The following is a 17,806-nucleotide window of genomic DNA, read 5'->3' on the forward strand; positions in this document are numbered from 1 at the left end:
ACACAAATAATTTATAAAATACAAGTCTTTACAAATATGAATTTTCACATTGGTTACATAATAATACATTATATAGTTAGGTTACAGATATTTTTGTTAAGTATACATTTGACAAAATTTGTCAGGTATGTATAAATACATTTTGTATTTCTTTATTAGTTACTTTTTACGTTCTTATTGATTTTATCATTGAGTAAGTTACTTATTGAACCATAAATAACAAGAATTATTTAGGAGGATTGATAAAAGGTATTGCTACAATATATTGTGGGTGTGGTCTTGCATTGATTTGGTTAAAACATTGTACGAGTGACCCATGACAGTTACAATTGCAACTATTCATGTGATGGTTATTGACTAAATGCACTCCTGCGCCATTTTGAGGAATACCGATTGATACAGCTGATGAATGTGGCACAGGTATTGCTGATAGCATATTAACTGGCTTCCAAAATACGTTACCAGGTGGCAAAGCAGCAGATGGATAAGAGCTCTGCATATGAAGTGGCACAAACCCTGAACCAGACATAGAATCCACTGGATAATGAGGTGGTTGCTGTGGATACAACTTGTTTATTGAAGTTTTTGATGATAAATCCTGGGGAGAGTCTTGATCGATGTTAACCTTGACTTGATTTTTAGTTGACGGTAAACTGCTTGCAGGACCTTGATTCTGATTCCTAGAAGGAGCAATGTTTGCTTTTTTCTGTTTAGATACTGCTTCTGGAGCTCCGATTGATTTACCTTTAACTTTTTTAGTTATAGGTACTGCATCTACACTACTAGAATTTTTGGTAGCGGCAAATGTTGATTTGCTAATATCGATCGTTCTTACGACTTTATTATCAATGGATGGAGGTTTATTAGACGAACATACTTTTCCTTTATTAGCTGTGTTTGCCTGAGCAATCGGCTTATCCGAAAAGTTGACAATATCCCTTCTTTTAGCTTGTTCAAAGGAATGGATGAAAGGGCGATGGTCATGACTTGATTGCCAGTTATTTAATGGCTCGTTAGTAAACTTAATTGCATCTTTACTTAGGTGTTCTATATCAAATTCTTTGTTGAGACTTTCCTTCTTTTCTTTCATACGACGATTTTGAAACCAAATCTTTACGGCTCTCTCCGGAATGTTTAGTTTGATTGCAACTTCTCTACGGGTTCCACTTCCGATATAAGGAAATTTCCTGAATTCTCTCTCTAGATAATCTACTTGTTCAGTAGTGAAAGCACTTCGAAATCTTCTAGATTTTTTTGTTGCACAGTTATGGAAATATTTTGATTTTACCTGGAACATAAAAAGAAATTTCTAATTATTTTAACCTGTTCAAGTTTTCTATTTGAAATTACAAAAAACTTACGAGAATAAACAATATTTGATGTTTTTGAAAACTAGGTATGCTTGCCTGTTTAATTTTGGTAAGTAACTTGGAGAAATCATCCAGTTAGCTGGATAATTTCTGTACCCTAAATAGGTATTATTTTTAATCATTAGAGTCCAAAATAGTTTTTTTGTCTGTCTGTATGCCTATGCACACTATACGTTGAAACTACTGTATTGAACGCAACTTGATATTATACTTATAGGTGTATTTTAGGTTAAAATACAGGATAGTTTTTATCCCAAAAGAAACGATAAGTAGGGTTCGTTCGACATATGCAACTTGATATACCTACTTAGGTACTTATAGCTAATACTCTAGGTTAACATATAGGACAGTTTGTATCCCAACAAAACAATTGATTGAGATACGGCATTAAAATGTTTGTCGATGTAACTCAAACTTCATCTTTGAACCGATTTTCATACTTAATTTTTTCTTTTTAACCAAGGTTGCACTATCAAATTAGTTTCGGACCTATAAAGTCGTATGATCAAATGAATAGTTATATAATGAAATAAATCATACCTAGTAAATGATACCTAAATAAATCAATCGCGATCAGTGTAATAGAAGTAGTTTGGTAAAAAATTTACCTTACCATAATGCACAACATAATATTATCATATAGGTACCTATGTACATTTTAATTTTATATCTATTGGTAATAGGTTCGATTTTGGTTTTCAAAAAATCGGTATCTAAACTTCTCAGTGTAATTCAATACGATTTCATTATCATTCAGAAAATTTTACTAGGAAGGTTTATAAATGTACCTACTAATTTAACACATTCAAGTCTATGAAATAGATAGGCTCCCCGTGCGAGGCCGGGGGAGTCAACTAGTATTAATTATAATACTTCTACTTACAATAACATCTTGCGTATCCTTAATTTGACTAGCTTGAGGACTAATCTCCGAATCCTTCCCGCTTTTCAATTGCTTGAGTAACAAATACCTCATCATTGTATAATAAATTATTCACTCGACTACGGTTCAAAAATTATGATTAAAAACACCCTACACAACCAGTAGAGATTACAAAGAAACTAAACATTTAAATATAATTATAAGGTATTTATACAAATCATTTCAACATATAAATTAAGTGTCGGCAAATTACCCGAATATATTGCCTATCATTAACTAATTATTTATTAAAGAAATTATTAATTTGACTATCAACTGCATATTAAATACTGAGACATGAATGTCATTTGGGGTCTTCGGGTACTAATTATTCCATTTGGAGCAGAAGAAATACCTAAGTACATCTTATTTCTCAACTCATTAGCTAGGTACATTGGTAATATCATTTAATGAGTTTGTGGACATGAGACAAGATGGTCAAATATATAATTAGGAGATGCCTTCGACCTCGGCTAAGGACGGTAGCCTCACGAGCCATTGCTAAACTAGTGCCATAACCCACTAGCGCGGCACGCCGCATGCGGTCTACTAGGTACAGGTCGGCGCGCGCGTTTTTATTTTCTACTAGATGATGCCCGTGGCTGGTCTACTGGAGTTAGGTTTGAAAATCTCGTGGAAATTCTGTGATTTTCCGTGATAAAAAGTAGCCTATGTCACCAGGGATGCAAGTTATCTTTGCACCAAATTTTATCAAAATCAGGTAAACTAATGGGCCGTGAAAAGCTAGCAGACAGACAGACACACTTTCACATTTATAATATTAGGATGGATAGTGTGGATGTAACTTCTTGGTACAACCCCCATTAAGGTGCCCACGCACTTGAACTGAACTGCAACTGCGCGTCGCGGCAGCGCCCCGCACGATATTCTCTCCAGCCGCGACGCGCGTACCGCGTAGCGCGTCACTGCCGCGCGTCGCGGCTGGAGAGAATATCGTGCGGGGCGCTGCACCTACTGCGGCACACTCGTGCCGTCGCGCGCGGCTGTATTTGAATGGGATAATTTTCTTCGTGAATCGGGGCGGTTTTTCATCGTGTTCAAATCTCATTTTGTAGAACGTTCTAATAATATAGATGTACCCAGTGTCTATCTAAGTTTTGGTTTTTTGTGACGCCGAACCTAATCTATCAGTAGCGCATCTCTTGACCTTCATTGAATGTGCACGCCAATTCCTGTCGCACCTGTTGACGTGATCGTAAAAAACGCACGCGACCTGTAACTCGCGACATATCGCGCTAGTGGGTTATGGCATTAATATATGAGACAATATAGCAGTGTCTCGACCGAGGCAAACAGAGCATCCTTCGATCGTGGCAGCGCGATGGCACGTTTAGATTACACCACCGCACCATCTTCACCAATCGCTCTGGCCTCTGTCAAAGCTCTAAACCGTGCACAGTGGGCTTACTACCTAAGATCTTGCCTATTCCCTGTCATAGTATAACTATGTAAGTAGGACAAGGTATACTTAATTATTTATTAATAAAATCGATTTCAGCTAAAACCAGAACGAATATTAGTTATTCATATCTACCTAATTACGTCCCGATCTAATTGTTTGATTTTCACTTATTGAAGAACATAAAACTGTGATTTAAATGGAATGTTGATTATAATACTAAGTCCATCTGTTACTCTATCAAGAAGAATAAAGCAAGTAATACTTAGTATTGCCTAAAACTCCATCAGTTTGCATGTGCTGAATTAAATCTCTTACTTTCAATTTCGAAAATTACGCACAGAATTGAAATCTTCGTCTTTTCTTAGAAGTCTGTCAGACGAGACAACATAGACAAGATAAATTTAACTTACCTATTTCCTTGTGGGGGCCTATCATAATTACTCTTATCTTCTTCAATGTTATAATGATTTCTTATAATAAACAAGATGATGCCCCTATTTCCAGATGTCCAGGTGTATTTAAGTTTTTATAAAGCCCCATGGGAACTCTTTGATTTTCTGGGATAAAAAGTAGCCTACGGCCTTCGCCGGGATGCAAGTTATCTCTGTACCAAGTTTCGTCAAAATCAATCAAATGAACGGTCTGTGAAAAGCTAGCAGAAAGTTTGTCTTTCTGCTAGCGTTTTACAGACACACTTTCACATTTATAATTAACTAGATGATGCCCGCGACTTCATCGGGACGTGCAAAGCTAGCAGACAGACAAACAAACAGACAGACGGACGGACAGACGGAGACACTTTCGCATTTATTATAATAGTATTGAAGTATGGTTAATAATATATATTTTTAATTAATTGGTAACTTATCAGTCCTGTTGACTACATAGATAAATAGGTAGGTAAGTGTGTATTGTTATGAATTATTATTTATCTTGTAAAATGGGGTCAATAATTATGTAGGGAATTGACATAAAGGTGTGTCTAAATATAGAGCTAAATACGCTGCGTTTTCCTTCAGGACTTCATTAATATGTATTTGAAAAGAGCAACAGCTAAGTTTCTTGCTGGGCCTTTTCGGTACCAGTGGTAAATTCAGTGATATTTAGGAAGCGCTTATAGTTTAGTAATACTTAGTAGTTTATTTGAATAAAAATCTTTCTATTTCTTTGAATGGTTAGCTCATCAGGTGAGATCGCAGTCAAGAGCCAACTTTTATAGGAAGGAAAAATCCCACCAAAAACATTTCATGTAAAAAGTTAGCCAAGACTCACAAGTTCATAATGTTTCACTGTTAAAAAGTTATGAGATCTCTAGTAGAGCCAAGCCCCTAGCTGAGCTTAGATTTGTGCTGGCCATGGGACCTATCCCAAGTCCAAAGTAATATAGCTCTTAAATGTTCTTGACTATATCACATTTATAACAATAAATAACAAATCACTCTACTTACAAGCTCTGATTCTACAAACCCTACATCTTGGTAAAAAAAAGACGGCTTGGCCGTTTAATAACTTTTAACGTTTAATATGTTATGTCATGTAATAGTTTTACGAACATTAAACGGCCAAGCCGTACTTTTTTTACCAAGATATAGGGTTTGTAGAATCAGAGCTTGTAAGTAGAGTGATTTGTTATTTATTGTTATAAATGTGATATAGTCAAGAACATTTAAGAGCTATATTACTTTGGACTTGGGATAGGTCCCATGGCCAGCACAAATCTAAGCTCAGCTAGGGGCTTGGCTCTACTAGAGATCTCATAACTTTTTAACAGTGAAACATTATGAACTTGTGAGTCTTGGCTAACTTTTTACATGAAATGTTTTTGGTGGGATTTCATTTCTTTTTGGCAGGTGCCCTAAATTTTTTTTGGATCTATTTCTTGTAGGTACATCATTTTCATGGCCCACTCTCTATCGTTACCTCTTTTTTTAAAAGCTTTTATTCAACTTGCAATGTACTCGTATGTAAGTATATTTGTTCGGGTGGAATCTTGCAACTCAATTTTGAAGCAGATATACCAAATTTCAGCCTTCTAGGACTTCGGGAAGTACCCTAGAATTACAGACTAGAAGTTTTGACTGTCAATAAATCTGAAACTATAAAGCTAGACAATTGATACTTAATGCGTTTAATAAGTCTGCCAAGGACATCTTATCCTGAAAATATCAGCATTCTAGCGATAGAATTTACAGATTTGCTTTTCTCATAAGAGGCGTAGAAGGGGGGCATTGCCAATTTCTTAATTTTCCTGTAGTTTGTATGCAATCTCTAGTCTACATACCAAATTTCAGCCTTCTAGGACTTCGGGAAGTACCCTAGAATTACAGACTAGAAGTTTTGACTGTCAATAAATCTGAAACTATAAAAGCTAGACAATTGATACTCAATGCGTTTAATAAATCTGCCAAGGACATCTTATCCAGAAAATATCAGCATTCTAGCGATAGAATTTACAGATTTGCTTTTCTCATAAGAGGCGTAGAAGGGGGGCATTGCCAATTTCTTAATTTTCCTGTAGTTTGTATGCAATCTCTAGTCTACATACCAAATTTCAGCCTTCTAGGACTTCGGGAAGTACCCTAGAATTACAGACTAGAAGTTTTGACTGTCAATAAATCTGAAACTATAAAAGCTAGACAATTGATACTCAATGCATTTAATAAATCTGCCAAGGACATCTTATCCTGAAAATATCAGCATTCTAGCGATAGAATTTACAGATTTGCTTTTCTCATAAGAGGCGTAGAAGGGGGGCATTGCCAATTTCTTAATTTTCCTGTAGTTTGTATGCAATTTCTAGTCTACATACCAAATTTCAGCCTTCTAGGACTTCGGGAAGTACCCTAGAATTACAGACTAGAAGTTTTGACTGTCAATAAATCTGAAACTATAAAAGCTAGACAATTGATACTCAATGCGTTTAATCAATTTGCCAAGGACATCTTATCCTGAAAATATCAGCATTCTACCGACAGAATTTACAGATTTGCTTTTCTCATAAGAGGCGTAGAAGGGGGGCATTGCCAATTTCTTAATTTTTCTGTAGTTTGTATGCAATTTCTAGTCTACATACCAAATTTCAGCCTTTTAGGACTTCTGGAAGTACCCTAGAATTACAGACTATGAATAGTGATGATCATCAGTGAGGGACGAAAACGGCGTATTTTAGGTATCAATAAATCTGTAACCATAAAAGCTAGATATTTGATACTTAGTATATTTGGTACATTTGCTGAGGACACCTTATACTGAAAATTTCAGCTTTCTAGCGCCATCCAGACCGAAGTTATGACGGGTCGAAAATACGGCGAAACACTTCGAGAAAAAGGTACTACGTAGCGTCCCGGCCGCCGTTTGGCTCGTCTTGGCGGGGGCACTGCCGTGCCCCCTGATAAAATAAATGAATTCCTTAGCTAGCTTATACGGATTTCCTCTCCTTACCGTTTTTAATTCAATAAAATCAAAATAATGTAATTTTATTTTTTATTCTATAAAAATATGTATTAATTTATTTGAACATTTAAAATCTCAATTATTAAAACAATGTACCTAAAAATACCTATTTTATTGGGTAATGTTGTGTAGAAAGAGAAAAAAAAGGCTTTTACCTAACTTTATAAGATGAATTTCTATTCCCAATTCAATTCTTATTATTTCTATATCATGATTATAATATAAATATTATCATTTCTATAAAAATATATTTTAAATATTAATTTTATTTATTAAATAGTTTATCCATAATATTAGTAAAATATTGTAAAAAATACATCAGATATTTAAATAAGTATCTAAAAGTATGTACACTTTTATAAAAATTAATTTTGTTCTTGAAGTTCTTCTTCAATGTGTATACTGCGAATCCAAGACAAGTCCCAATTTTGTTCTTCTTCGTGTTTGGATGTATCGTTTGTGCTGCTTTCTGAAACGTTTGAGGTATTTTCAATGATTTCCTCCTTGAAATCATGAAGTATATTTTTACTATCAATTGGATACTGGTTTTTTAATTGCTGGCAATGTACTGGTAATGGACCGCTATTCTGCTGTAATTGTTGAGGTAATTGCGAAGTATTCTCCAGCACAAATGCAGGGTAAACGTCATGACAGCCTGGAATTATAGAGGCTCCTACATTTTGCATCGGCATGGGGGCAGCAACTACTGACTGAAAATGTTCGACATAGTCCCCACGATCCATATTGGGCATACTGTTATGAGGAAAAGGTTCATACATAACCATTTGAACGGGCCCATTGACATTGGTATCTACGGATGACTCAGTAGTGCTTGTAGCTTCAGTGTCTTCCAAACTCTCCGCTCTATCCTTTTTCTCTTTCATTCGTCGGTTCTGAAACCAAATCTTGATTGTACGCTCGTTTAAGTGGAGTGTTTCTGAGAGTTCAATTCGGCGACTGCGGTCAAGATACCGTGTTCTTGCGTATTCATTTTCAAGTTCCATCATCTGTTGACTAGTAAAAGCTGTGCGAATTCGTTTCGGCTTCTTTACGCCACCACTTGCAGGTTTGCTTACATTCCAAGTTGGTCGAGAGATCATTCTATCTCCACTCACTGTGGGGGTAATCCCCCACGTATTTACACTTGTGACGATGGGTCCAATACGTGGATTAGGAGCCATGACCGGATTATGAAGACTGTTGTATGTTCTCTGGAATCTGATTTCTTGGCTGAGTAATCCATTGGGTGCCCCTGGATTCATGTAGTTGGGAGGGTTGCAGTATAGATTTTGGCTGTTGATGCAGTTAACATTGGTGACATTAGGTCGTTTTGGTGCCGTAAAGATTCCACTAGCGCCATTGCAGTTCACGGGGTTGAGTCTATACGATTGTGCTTGTCCTACCAGAAATCTCTGGAAAAAAATTGACACAATAATTAGATACATTATGAAATTATTTCGAGTTTCATCTTAGTATACCTAGCTATTATATACATGAAAATTAATGTAAGTTTGTTTGTTGTCTCTTATGCATCCTTATACCATTCATCCGAGCGATGAAACTATACCATTCTTGTTGGGACTTACGGGAAGGTTTCCGAAGATTTACGTTCAACAGGTAGCTTTATACAAAAAAAAATTATATACATAAACCCAACAAATATATACACACAAATTATATGGACGCTGGACAGTCAGTTTCAGTCTGGTTTCAGTATACTTAGGTACATGCAAGTACATTATTGCAGAATATACCTATCCAATGCCTATGTTTTTGAACAATAAATAATTTATTTATTTATTACCTGCTAGATGATGCCCGCGATTTTTTTTTAATTTTTTTTTAATTTTTTTTCCGTGGGAACTTTTTGATTTTCCGGGACAAAAAATAGCATAGTATGTCTATCCCCTGGGATGCGAGCTATCTCTGTACTTTTGTCACAATCGATAAAACGGATGGGCCGTTAAAAGCTAGCATACAGACACACAGACAGACAGATAGACACACTTTCTCATTAATAAAATAGGTACCTATTAGGTATAAGTATGGATTATTTGATTACCGGTTCGTTTTGTGGGTTCACGTTACTGGCAACAGGGTCCCATTGGCTCTCACTAGAGTAACTAGTTGTTGACGTCGACACAGACATTTCGATTACGGATATGGAAACTTAGCAATTTATATTTACTACTATACTGCGTAAGTTACAAAAGTTCGGCAGCTTTTAATTGCTTTGGATGAAAATAGCACATTTTATACATCCCCACCATACGCCATCATTAACAATTATCCCTAATCCAAAATCAAGTAAAGCACGGTGACTTAATGGGCTAATTAGCCGTTGTTTTAATAGAAAAAGTATTTTGATCAGTGATTCACAATGAACAATTATTAATTGAGACAATATTATATTTCACAACTTTAATGTACTAAGTAAGTTTTATTCTAGAAAGCAAATTAATTTATGGGTAGAATTATGAATATTTTTAGTAATTTCTAAAGTTCGTGGTTATGCCTATCCGATTTTGACAATAGGTCAGAGGTAGCTACGTCCCAGGGTAGGACATAGGCTACTATGTCCCGGAAAATGTAAGAGTTCCCACGGGATTTAAAAAAAACCTAAATCTACACCGAAGAAGTCACGTTATCACCTCTTTGGTATAGAGATAGGTCGCATCCCAGGAACCTATAGAATTTATGCCGGAAAATCAAAGAGTTCAAACTCCGCCGATATGCCTACCTACCTAGCTTATCTTAGCCTGCATCCCCATTTACCTCACCAACTGACTTGTTATCGGATTGGTAAGTACATACATAGATATATCTACTTACAAAAAAACGGCCAAGTGCGAGTTAGACTCGCGCATGGAGGGTTCCGTACCATATTTCCGTACCGTACCGTACCATAATATGATACGACACTTGGTATGGTTACCTTACTAAAAATTGAAAATACTAGTTATTGTTTGTTTATGAACACAATATAATTTTTTTTGTGATGTTACCACAAATTCACAATTTTCGGATTTTTCCTTTACTAGTGCTACGAGTATAAGACCTACCTACCTGCCTTTCATGATTCTAGGTAACGCGCGGGCAGTACCCTATAGGTTTTCTTGAAACGCACGTCGGACAGACAGACGGACAGACAGACAACAAGTGATCCTAAAAGGGATTTTCCTTTTGACGTACCTACGGAACCCTAAAAAATATATGAAATATATATACATATGAAAACATAAGTATAGCACATACCTGATTAAAAACTTTTGAGGTTTGAACTTGAGCCCGATTTTCTAAGCTTCAATTGGTATAAATTACAGTTTTCTGTCAGAGCTTACATCAGTAACTGTAGCTCTTAGTAGATCTTCGTAAACTTTATACTATTATATTAATTAGAAATTATATAACGATCAATTAAATATCATAAATAATTTGTTAGCATTCTAATTGTTCCTGCTATTAGTAGGTACCTTTGTACTAAATACCAATAGACGTAGATATTTTACTGTTATATTATCTTAAAAAATGAACTTTATAAATTATTATGATTTTCACGTGAAATAATAAAAATATAAGAGATACTTAATATGATTAACTAAAGAAGGAATTCGTATCAAATTCTTGGTTTTTACTTTCATAATATTTTAAAGAAAGTATTTATCCTAGTATTTTGAAAAATAGGCAGATAATACCTGCCTATTTTGCAAAATTTCTACATTGTAGACATGTATTAGTAAACAACATTAATTAGTGTGCTTTTCGAAAGAAATAAATAAGCTTATCTTTCGATAATATTTTGACAAAGTAAACAAAGTATGAATAACAAGGCCTTAACAGGGCACTATACCTAGGTGCCTAAAAAGTTTAGTTTTACTTGCCTACTTAATATTTCTAAAGCATATCTCATTCATGGACCAGCGTTGCAGACTACGGCTTAAGCCCTTATACTTCAGAGAGGAAACCCGTGCTCAGTAGTGGGCTGGCGAGCGAGCGATGGATGGATAATGATGATGATGATGATGATGATGTTACATTCTTTACTTTTTTACTTTATTTTGGCGGTTTTAAAGTTTTGAAGCCATCCGCTATGAATACAAGAGACGCGGTGTTTTGACCAGTCAGAAACAAGAAAACATCCGACAAAAACTAAAACGTCACTTGCACGGTAAGTATCCATAAGAAATCCACAAACCTCTGGAGTCTCTGCCCGGCTAGCATCGGCAGTAGATGAAAATTATATCCCCCGATTATATCCTCTGATGTCATAGAAATCTGTGGATATAATCGGGGATATAATTTGTATCTACTGCTTATGTTAGCCGGGCTGGTGGTAAGTTTTTTCGCAGTCCTGTATAGTAGCTAATTTTGACTAGGTAGGTACGTGGTTTTAGAACTTAAACGACGCTATATTTTTTACAGAAACTTTAAGAATTGCATTGCATCTACTCTAGTATCGCAATTAGATTGTTAGAAAAAGAAAATATCGCATAAATTAAAAAAAAAACAATAACGTAATTTTAACACGTAATTCAAATTATAACGCCATCTAGTTCTTCGTATTCATACTATTTTACGGAGAGCCTTCGAATGTTGGAACCAAACGTGGCTACGTCGTGCTACGTGTTTCTGACAAAGACGATTTTCCGCAGCAGTATATTCGTTCCGTTCGTCTCTTCTTAGTACTGAACCTTTGTTTAGTAACTTTGGATAAGGTGATATTATTACTCTAGTATAATTAAAAAGGTTTACCATATTACAATTTGTAAATAAATGTAACATAGGTAATTTTATAGCATCTGGGTGTTGTTGCTACGGTCGCACCAACCCAAGGAACATTTATACTCTCAACCGTTTACGTTTACGTAACGAACGAATGCTTAAAGAATTTTATAACAGATGGCGTTAAGAGGTCCACCTCATTCCACCAGGCCACCTCATTTCTAGATATACCTACACAATAACCGTAGTGCATAAAAAACTTATTAACAACTAGCTGATGCCCGCGACTTCGTCCGCTTGGATTTAGGTTTTTCAAAATCCCGTGGAAAGTTTTTGATTTTCCGGGATAAAAAGTAGCCTATGTGCTAATCCAGGATATTATCTATCTCCATTCCAAATTTCAGCCAAATCGGCCTAGTAGTTTTTGCGTGAAGGAGTAACAAACACACACATACACACACACACGCACATACACACATACACACAAACTTCCGCCTTTATAATATTAGTGTGATTAGTGTGATATATCAAAGATTTTAAACCTGTATAATTGTTATAAGTATTATGTACCTACTAGAAATAGCACATAGGTACCTTAATAATTTGATATAGTAAGTAGGTGTACAAGTGGGTAAATATTTACCGAAAACTGGGCTTAGGTAAGTAGGTAGATAAGTAGGTATGTAACTAACACAACTGTGAAATATGTATAAAATACAAAAATGTAGTAGAAATGCCTACATCAGAATCATTGCTAAGGCAACAGTTGACGAATGTGAAATATTTCGGCAAAGTACTTTTACTGTGGCCTATGCTTGAGTTTGCTTATATTGAATAAACGTGAGTTGAATAGTGGAATAGGGCTGCCACACCCCAAGCTTATACATTTTTATCATTTTCACTTTTATAAAATTGTAAGTTGAGTACTAAAGCATTCAATTTGCAATTCAAAATCGACGATTGAAGTCTGGTATATAGCAAAAGCTCAGTAGGTATTGCGGAGTTTTGTTTGCGCAGATCTGCAATCCGAAAAACCGAGTTAAAAAACGAGGTTATAATATATTCGACCGGCATGTACTTACTGTACATACCTAATATGTATGTTTGTCTACGATTATCTGAAAGAGATTTTGATAACAATGCCATGTATTTGTTAACCATAATATTGTAAATCTGAATTATCGTGTTGATTTACATCAGTCTTAGCTCTTATCTCTATAAGATATTATCTAAAATTTGAAAGAAATGCCGCTTGAATTTGGAATATATTAAAGTTACATAATATCTACTCTAAATACTATGCAGCATACATTCGAATCTCAATCTTATTTTCTTGGATTAGAATGATAGCAGTAGGTAGGTAGGTACTCAAAAGTTCCAAGCAAGTAGGTATTTTTAATAAAGCAGATTTTAGTTTACTCTTTGATCAACAATTAGTCTAATATACTAATTGTTGATAGAAGAGTTAAGATAAGCCTATTAATAGGCCTAGAGGCTACAATAATATAAGGCTTTAAAAAAATATGTTTTATATCAAAGGAGGCGGAGCTTTGTTCATAGAAAGGGTCCACTCGCGCACTCTTCAGTTGCTGTCAATCATTCGTAGATCGTAACCCATGATCGTACCTAAAGGGATAATCCCTTCTTTGTATTCTGTACAGATCTTTACCTGATACTTGTTTTTATTTACATGTTTAATCACTTTGTTTACATCACAATATTTACTGAGATAGTAACCATAAGACAGTTAAGCTGTTTTGCTTTTTTTAGATAAGTAAAAATGTTAGCGAGTCTACAACAAATTCCAATTCATAAAATGAAAGTTTTATGAATTCGGCTCACTACCGAGTACGATTCTTCTCTCAGTATGAGAAGGGTGTAGCCGTACTAATTAGTCTACTTTGCTAGTCAAGTGCGGATCCAATGCCCAATCCGTCAAGTGGTCTGAGCTGTGCGTTAATAGATCAGTTAGTCAGTCCGTCAGTCAGCTTTTCCTATTATACAGGGTGTAACCAGAACACTAGCAAAAACTGAGCGTTAATATTATACCTAGTAGGTAACACAATCTAATGCCAATAACCATTTGCCTCATCTTTAATATTTAATATTTAATTTCATATTTTTCAAACATGATACATTTAAAAAAAAATAAAGCATTTTTAATTTTTTTTCCGTAGTTTTTTGTATGGTATCTTATCAGTAATCAGTCAATACCCCCAGTCTTCGTTTTTACTAGCGTTTTGGTTACACCCGGTATATTTAGATAATCTCCCTGTAGGTATATTTAGGTAAGCTATCACCGCTTAGAAGTGTTTGTGGTTTTTACTTCAAAAAGCATATTTAAATAAATCCGCGATGCACAGCCCTAGCCGCCAGCCGCGCCGGAGATCATCAATCATGCGGGAAGACAATCACAACCGGTGCCGCATCTGCCGCGTGACGCTACCATCGACACCGCGCCACGATCCGACCGACATCCCTTACGGTTGAGCCGAGCTAATACCACGGGGGTACGCTCATTGTACGTATCGAGTATCAATGATAATGTTTATCTCGATATCTCAACTTGATTCAGGGTATAAATATGATTATCTTGTATAGAAGCAGGCGATATTTTGCGAAAGTCCATGATTTACAAGGAACCAAAAGCTTGATTCGCTTTAATCCGCTGAAACACTTCTATCTTCGATTAGACACGCTGCTGCTACCATCGACACCGCGCTTGTCCCTTTTTCAAAGGGCTTCTAGGGGTTATAACTTACCTATTTATTTAGAGATATTATAAAATTATCTTCATTCACGGCAGGGGTATTTAGCGAATAGTGCAGTGGCCTTCCAATCGGAGAGACCTGGGTTCGACCCGAGCACGCACCTCTAACTCTTCGGAGATAATATGTGCATTGTCAGCAATTAATAGGTATCACTTGCTTTAAAAAAGTGTAGGACAACATCAAAGTCAAGTTCATTTTTTCACATTGGCTAGTATTGTACACTTTCTGAATTTGAAACAATGATGTAGAGAAATCTGCATGCCTGACTTGAGTTCTTACAATTCATATCAGCTGTTATTAAACCAATACGAAATAAAAGTCTAATATTCTTCCTATAGGTAAAGAAAGTTCTTAATTTAGAGTTATTAAGTATACTTATTACAAAATAGTTTACGTAATAAGCAATGGTAATTATGATAACTAATCAATGTAACTGAAAGTGATTTAATAATGAGAAAATTATTGGAATTAGGTAGTTACCTACTAATTTATAATTGCATATTTATTAATTGAAGTAGGCCTATTTTGTTAACTGTGACTAATTTATATAAGTAATCAGTAACGAGGGAAAATTTCTACTTAAATTATTAGATTTAATTTGAATGGGCAAATGTATGTCTAATTAAATTGCTTTACTCGACGAATTTCAATTCAAGTTAGTATTTTACTCATATTTTGCTAGCGAAGTGAAAATGTTAAAAAAGTAGTAGAGTTTAAAATGAGGAGATTTTAATACGTCTTAGAAGCCTACAAATTGGAACTGACTGACTGTTTCAACACGTAACAACGTACGTAGGCAGCTCAAGCCCAGCTGCTATTCTAGAGTCTAACTTAGTCAGCGGCGGGCTAGGAGATTTTGCATTAACTTAAATAAGTTATTTCAGTAAGTTATATTTTTCACTAAAAAAGGATATTGAGAGTTTTGAGACCAGCACGGAATCTTTATTCCTAAACCAAGCCATGCAAATGAAGTCACGGATTAAACCCGATTCCCCAATTGGAAAATGGATTTTAAAAGAAACAAAAGCAAGTTCTACATTATTATTTTAATAATAACTAATGATGTAGGCAAAATGTTGTATACATGTAGCAGGCATAAGACGGCTCCTATATTAATAAATCTTGCTCAACCCTTCTTAATAGCGACTTTTAATCCAGCCGTCGTATTCACCTTGTTATTTTCTCGTAAAAAATCACTTTCCATATTTCACTAGTGGAAAATTGTAATATCGCGGCGTAAGCTGCGCGTCTTAATAATTTTTTTTCGTCGCATGAAAATGACATTTTGGCGTCACGTGTGACATTGATGAAAAAATATAAAAGATATGACGGGATCGACGGACGGAGAGACCCACTCATATTCCGTGTTCCTTGTTTATATACGTTTAGAATAAGGATGCCATGCCGGTATGATAACCATATGCTGCCTTTTGACATATTACTGTCGCGAGGCTGTATTTTTATTGCGGTGAAATAAAACTGTTGGATACAGTGGATGAATAGCGACTTGTAACATCTTGCAAAATGAAACACTTGGGTGCTTATCTACTAAAGTAAGTACCCAAACACTTTTTATACTAAAAATAATATAGGATATACTCATACTATTATGTTACCTACTGAAATAATTTAATTGAACCCAAAAATTAAGGCAAAATTTACAGGTGCTAAGCATAGCATAGATTTATATCTGTGGTTATTAAGAATTATATGTATACTTTTAGTGGTTGGCATTTTTTTACATACCTACTTAAACTAGCGGCACGCTATGATGGCCGGTTTGACGTTTGTCCGCTCATGAAGTTCCGTATTAATTGATAACGACTTTGAAGGAAATAATTGTATTACTTTATTGACGATAGTGATGTGCAGAGATTCATAAATTTTATCGAATGTAGTTTTAGGTTTAGGACTCAAAATTTATTTATTAAATTGATTTCTTAAATGTATACAAGTGTAGAAAAATCAGTTTGCACCATTTAAGGGGTGAATGTACTTGTGAATATGAACAATTTTCACTATGTGGACAAACCTCTGAAATCGCAAAAAAATATCAATAAATTTTTAAAAATGGAATCTAATACGATCGTCACATAGGATCGCTGGCTAGCACAACTACTACCTCCGGCAAACTCGCGTCAATGCTCAATGCAAAACAAAGCAGTTTCGAATTGACGTTGCTTCGAAAAGTATAAACTGTCAGTGCAATGCGATTGTGATATAGTTTTGACCTGGCTTTGGATTTCAAATATTGATACTGCATTACTGTTGACCCTTGCTCGTTAATTTGGACTCTGTTCAAGCCCTTTGTTGTGGATTTCGTCGATATGACCGAACGTACGCAGAGAACTGTTCTAAATAGTCAGACACGTGAGTTCGTAATACGCCTTCGTAACTATTTCGATCGTGAAGCTCAAAATGGAGGGCCAATTTTACCTATAACGTCAGTGGTTGAACGCGTAGCTGATGCGCTTAATATTGGACAACGAACTGTTAGACGGATAACTAAAAAAAAATATGGCGAGACTGGCACAGAAGAAAATAAACTTCACACACCAAAAAAGAGAAAACGAGCAAAACCAGTCGTAGGCATCGATAGCTTTGATGCCGATGCTATCCGAAGACATGTTTACGGCTACTATTTACAGAAGGAGTATCCAACAAGAAAAAAGTTGGTGCATTCACTGAAGGAAGCTGGATTATTCTAAATAAAATAAATTAAATAAACATATACATTTTTGTTTTATTAAACCTATTTAATCAGGTACAAAAACAAAACTTAATTGTTTTTTGTTCGAGAATAAATTGACATTCCACATCACTATTGTAATGTGTCAAACCGGCCATCATAGCGTGCCGCTAGTGTAGTACCTACCTACCTACTACTTAACATTTGCGATAAAAATTGGCAGTCAGTGGGGGACTGCCTAAAAACTTAAAACTATGAAATAGCAGTAGTTTCTTTTTTGGATTTTCAAAACAATTTTATTATCAAAACCATCAAAACTTCATTATCGGCACTCCGAGCACTATTTACCTATATTAGCATGTCGGTGACTTGACCTTGAACTTTTTAACCACCCCAAAATCGCCCAACGCGCCTAAAGCGGAATTTACATTACGAAATTAGTGGCACGAAATTAGT

At 35.4% G+C, this 17,806-nt stretch overlaps 2 protein-coding genes across 4 annotated transcripts; both read right to left on the reverse strand.

The window, feature by feature from the left end:
* Positions 1–37: 37 nt before the first annotated feature.
* LOC123868706 (retinal homeobox protein Rax-like) lies at positions 38–2,670 on the reverse strand. Of its 3 annotated transcripts, none has more exons than XM_045911268.1 (3): positions 2,648–2,670; positions 2,254–2,372; positions 38–1,288 (listed from the first exon to the last, which is right to left on the reverse strand). In XM_045911268.1, exons 2-3 carry the CDS (start codon positions 2,347–2,349, stop codon positions 227–229), a joined length of 1,158 nt encoding a protein of 385 aa, XP_045767224.1. In that variant the 5' UTR covers positions 2,350–2,372; positions 2,648–2,670; the 3' UTR covers positions 38–226. The 3 variants fall into 3 exon arrangements, with proteins under 3 accessions (XP_045767224.1, XP_045767223.1, XP_045767222.1); XM_045911267.1 differs by lacking the exon at positions 2,648–2,670 and adding an exon at positions 2,507–2,573; XM_045911266.1 differs by lacking the exon at positions 2,648–2,670 and having other exon boundaries at positions 2,254–2,568.
* A 4,863-nt stretch (positions 2,671–7,533) lies between these two features.
* On the reverse strand, positions 7,534–9,317 carry LOC123869097 (homeotic protein deformed-like). Its single transcript, XM_045911834.1, has 2 exons — positions 9,231–9,317; positions 7,534–8,580 (listed from the first exon to the last, which is right to left on the reverse strand). Exons 1-2 carry the CDS (start codon positions 9,315–9,317, stop codon positions 7,534–7,536), a joined length of 1,134 nt encoding a protein of 377 aa, XP_045767790.1.
* Between the last annotated feature and the right edge of the window lie 8,489 nt (positions 9,318–17,806).

The sequence above is a fragment of the Maniola jurtina genome, chromosome 10 (genome assembly GCF_905333055.1).
Source record: "Maniola jurtina chromosome 10, ilManJurt1.1, whole genome shotgun sequence".
Taxonomy (NCBI): Eukaryota; Metazoa; Arthropoda; class Insecta; order Lepidoptera; family Nymphalidae; genus Maniola; species Maniola jurtina.

What these genes read in the sequence shown, in the direction of transcription:
- LOC123868706 (XM_045911268.1), bottom strand. Translation starts at nt 2,349, where the DNA reads ATGATGAGGTATTTGTTACTCAAGCAATTGAAAAGCGGGAAGGATTCG. An exon ending in AGGATACGCAAGATGTTATT is followed by an intron (nt 1,289 to 2,253) that starts GTAAGTAGAAGT and finishes TTTATGTTCCAG; the next exon opens with GTAAAATCAAAATATTTCCA.
- LOC123869097 (XM_045911834.1), bottom strand. Translation starts at nt 9,317, where the DNA reads ATGTCTGTGTCGACGTCAACAACTAGTTACTCTAGTGAGAGCCAATGG. An exon ending in TGAACCCACAAAACGAACCG is followed by an intron (nt 8,581 to 9,230) that starts GTAATCAAATAA and finishes ATTTTTTTCCAG; the next exon opens with AGATTTCTGGTAGGACAAGC.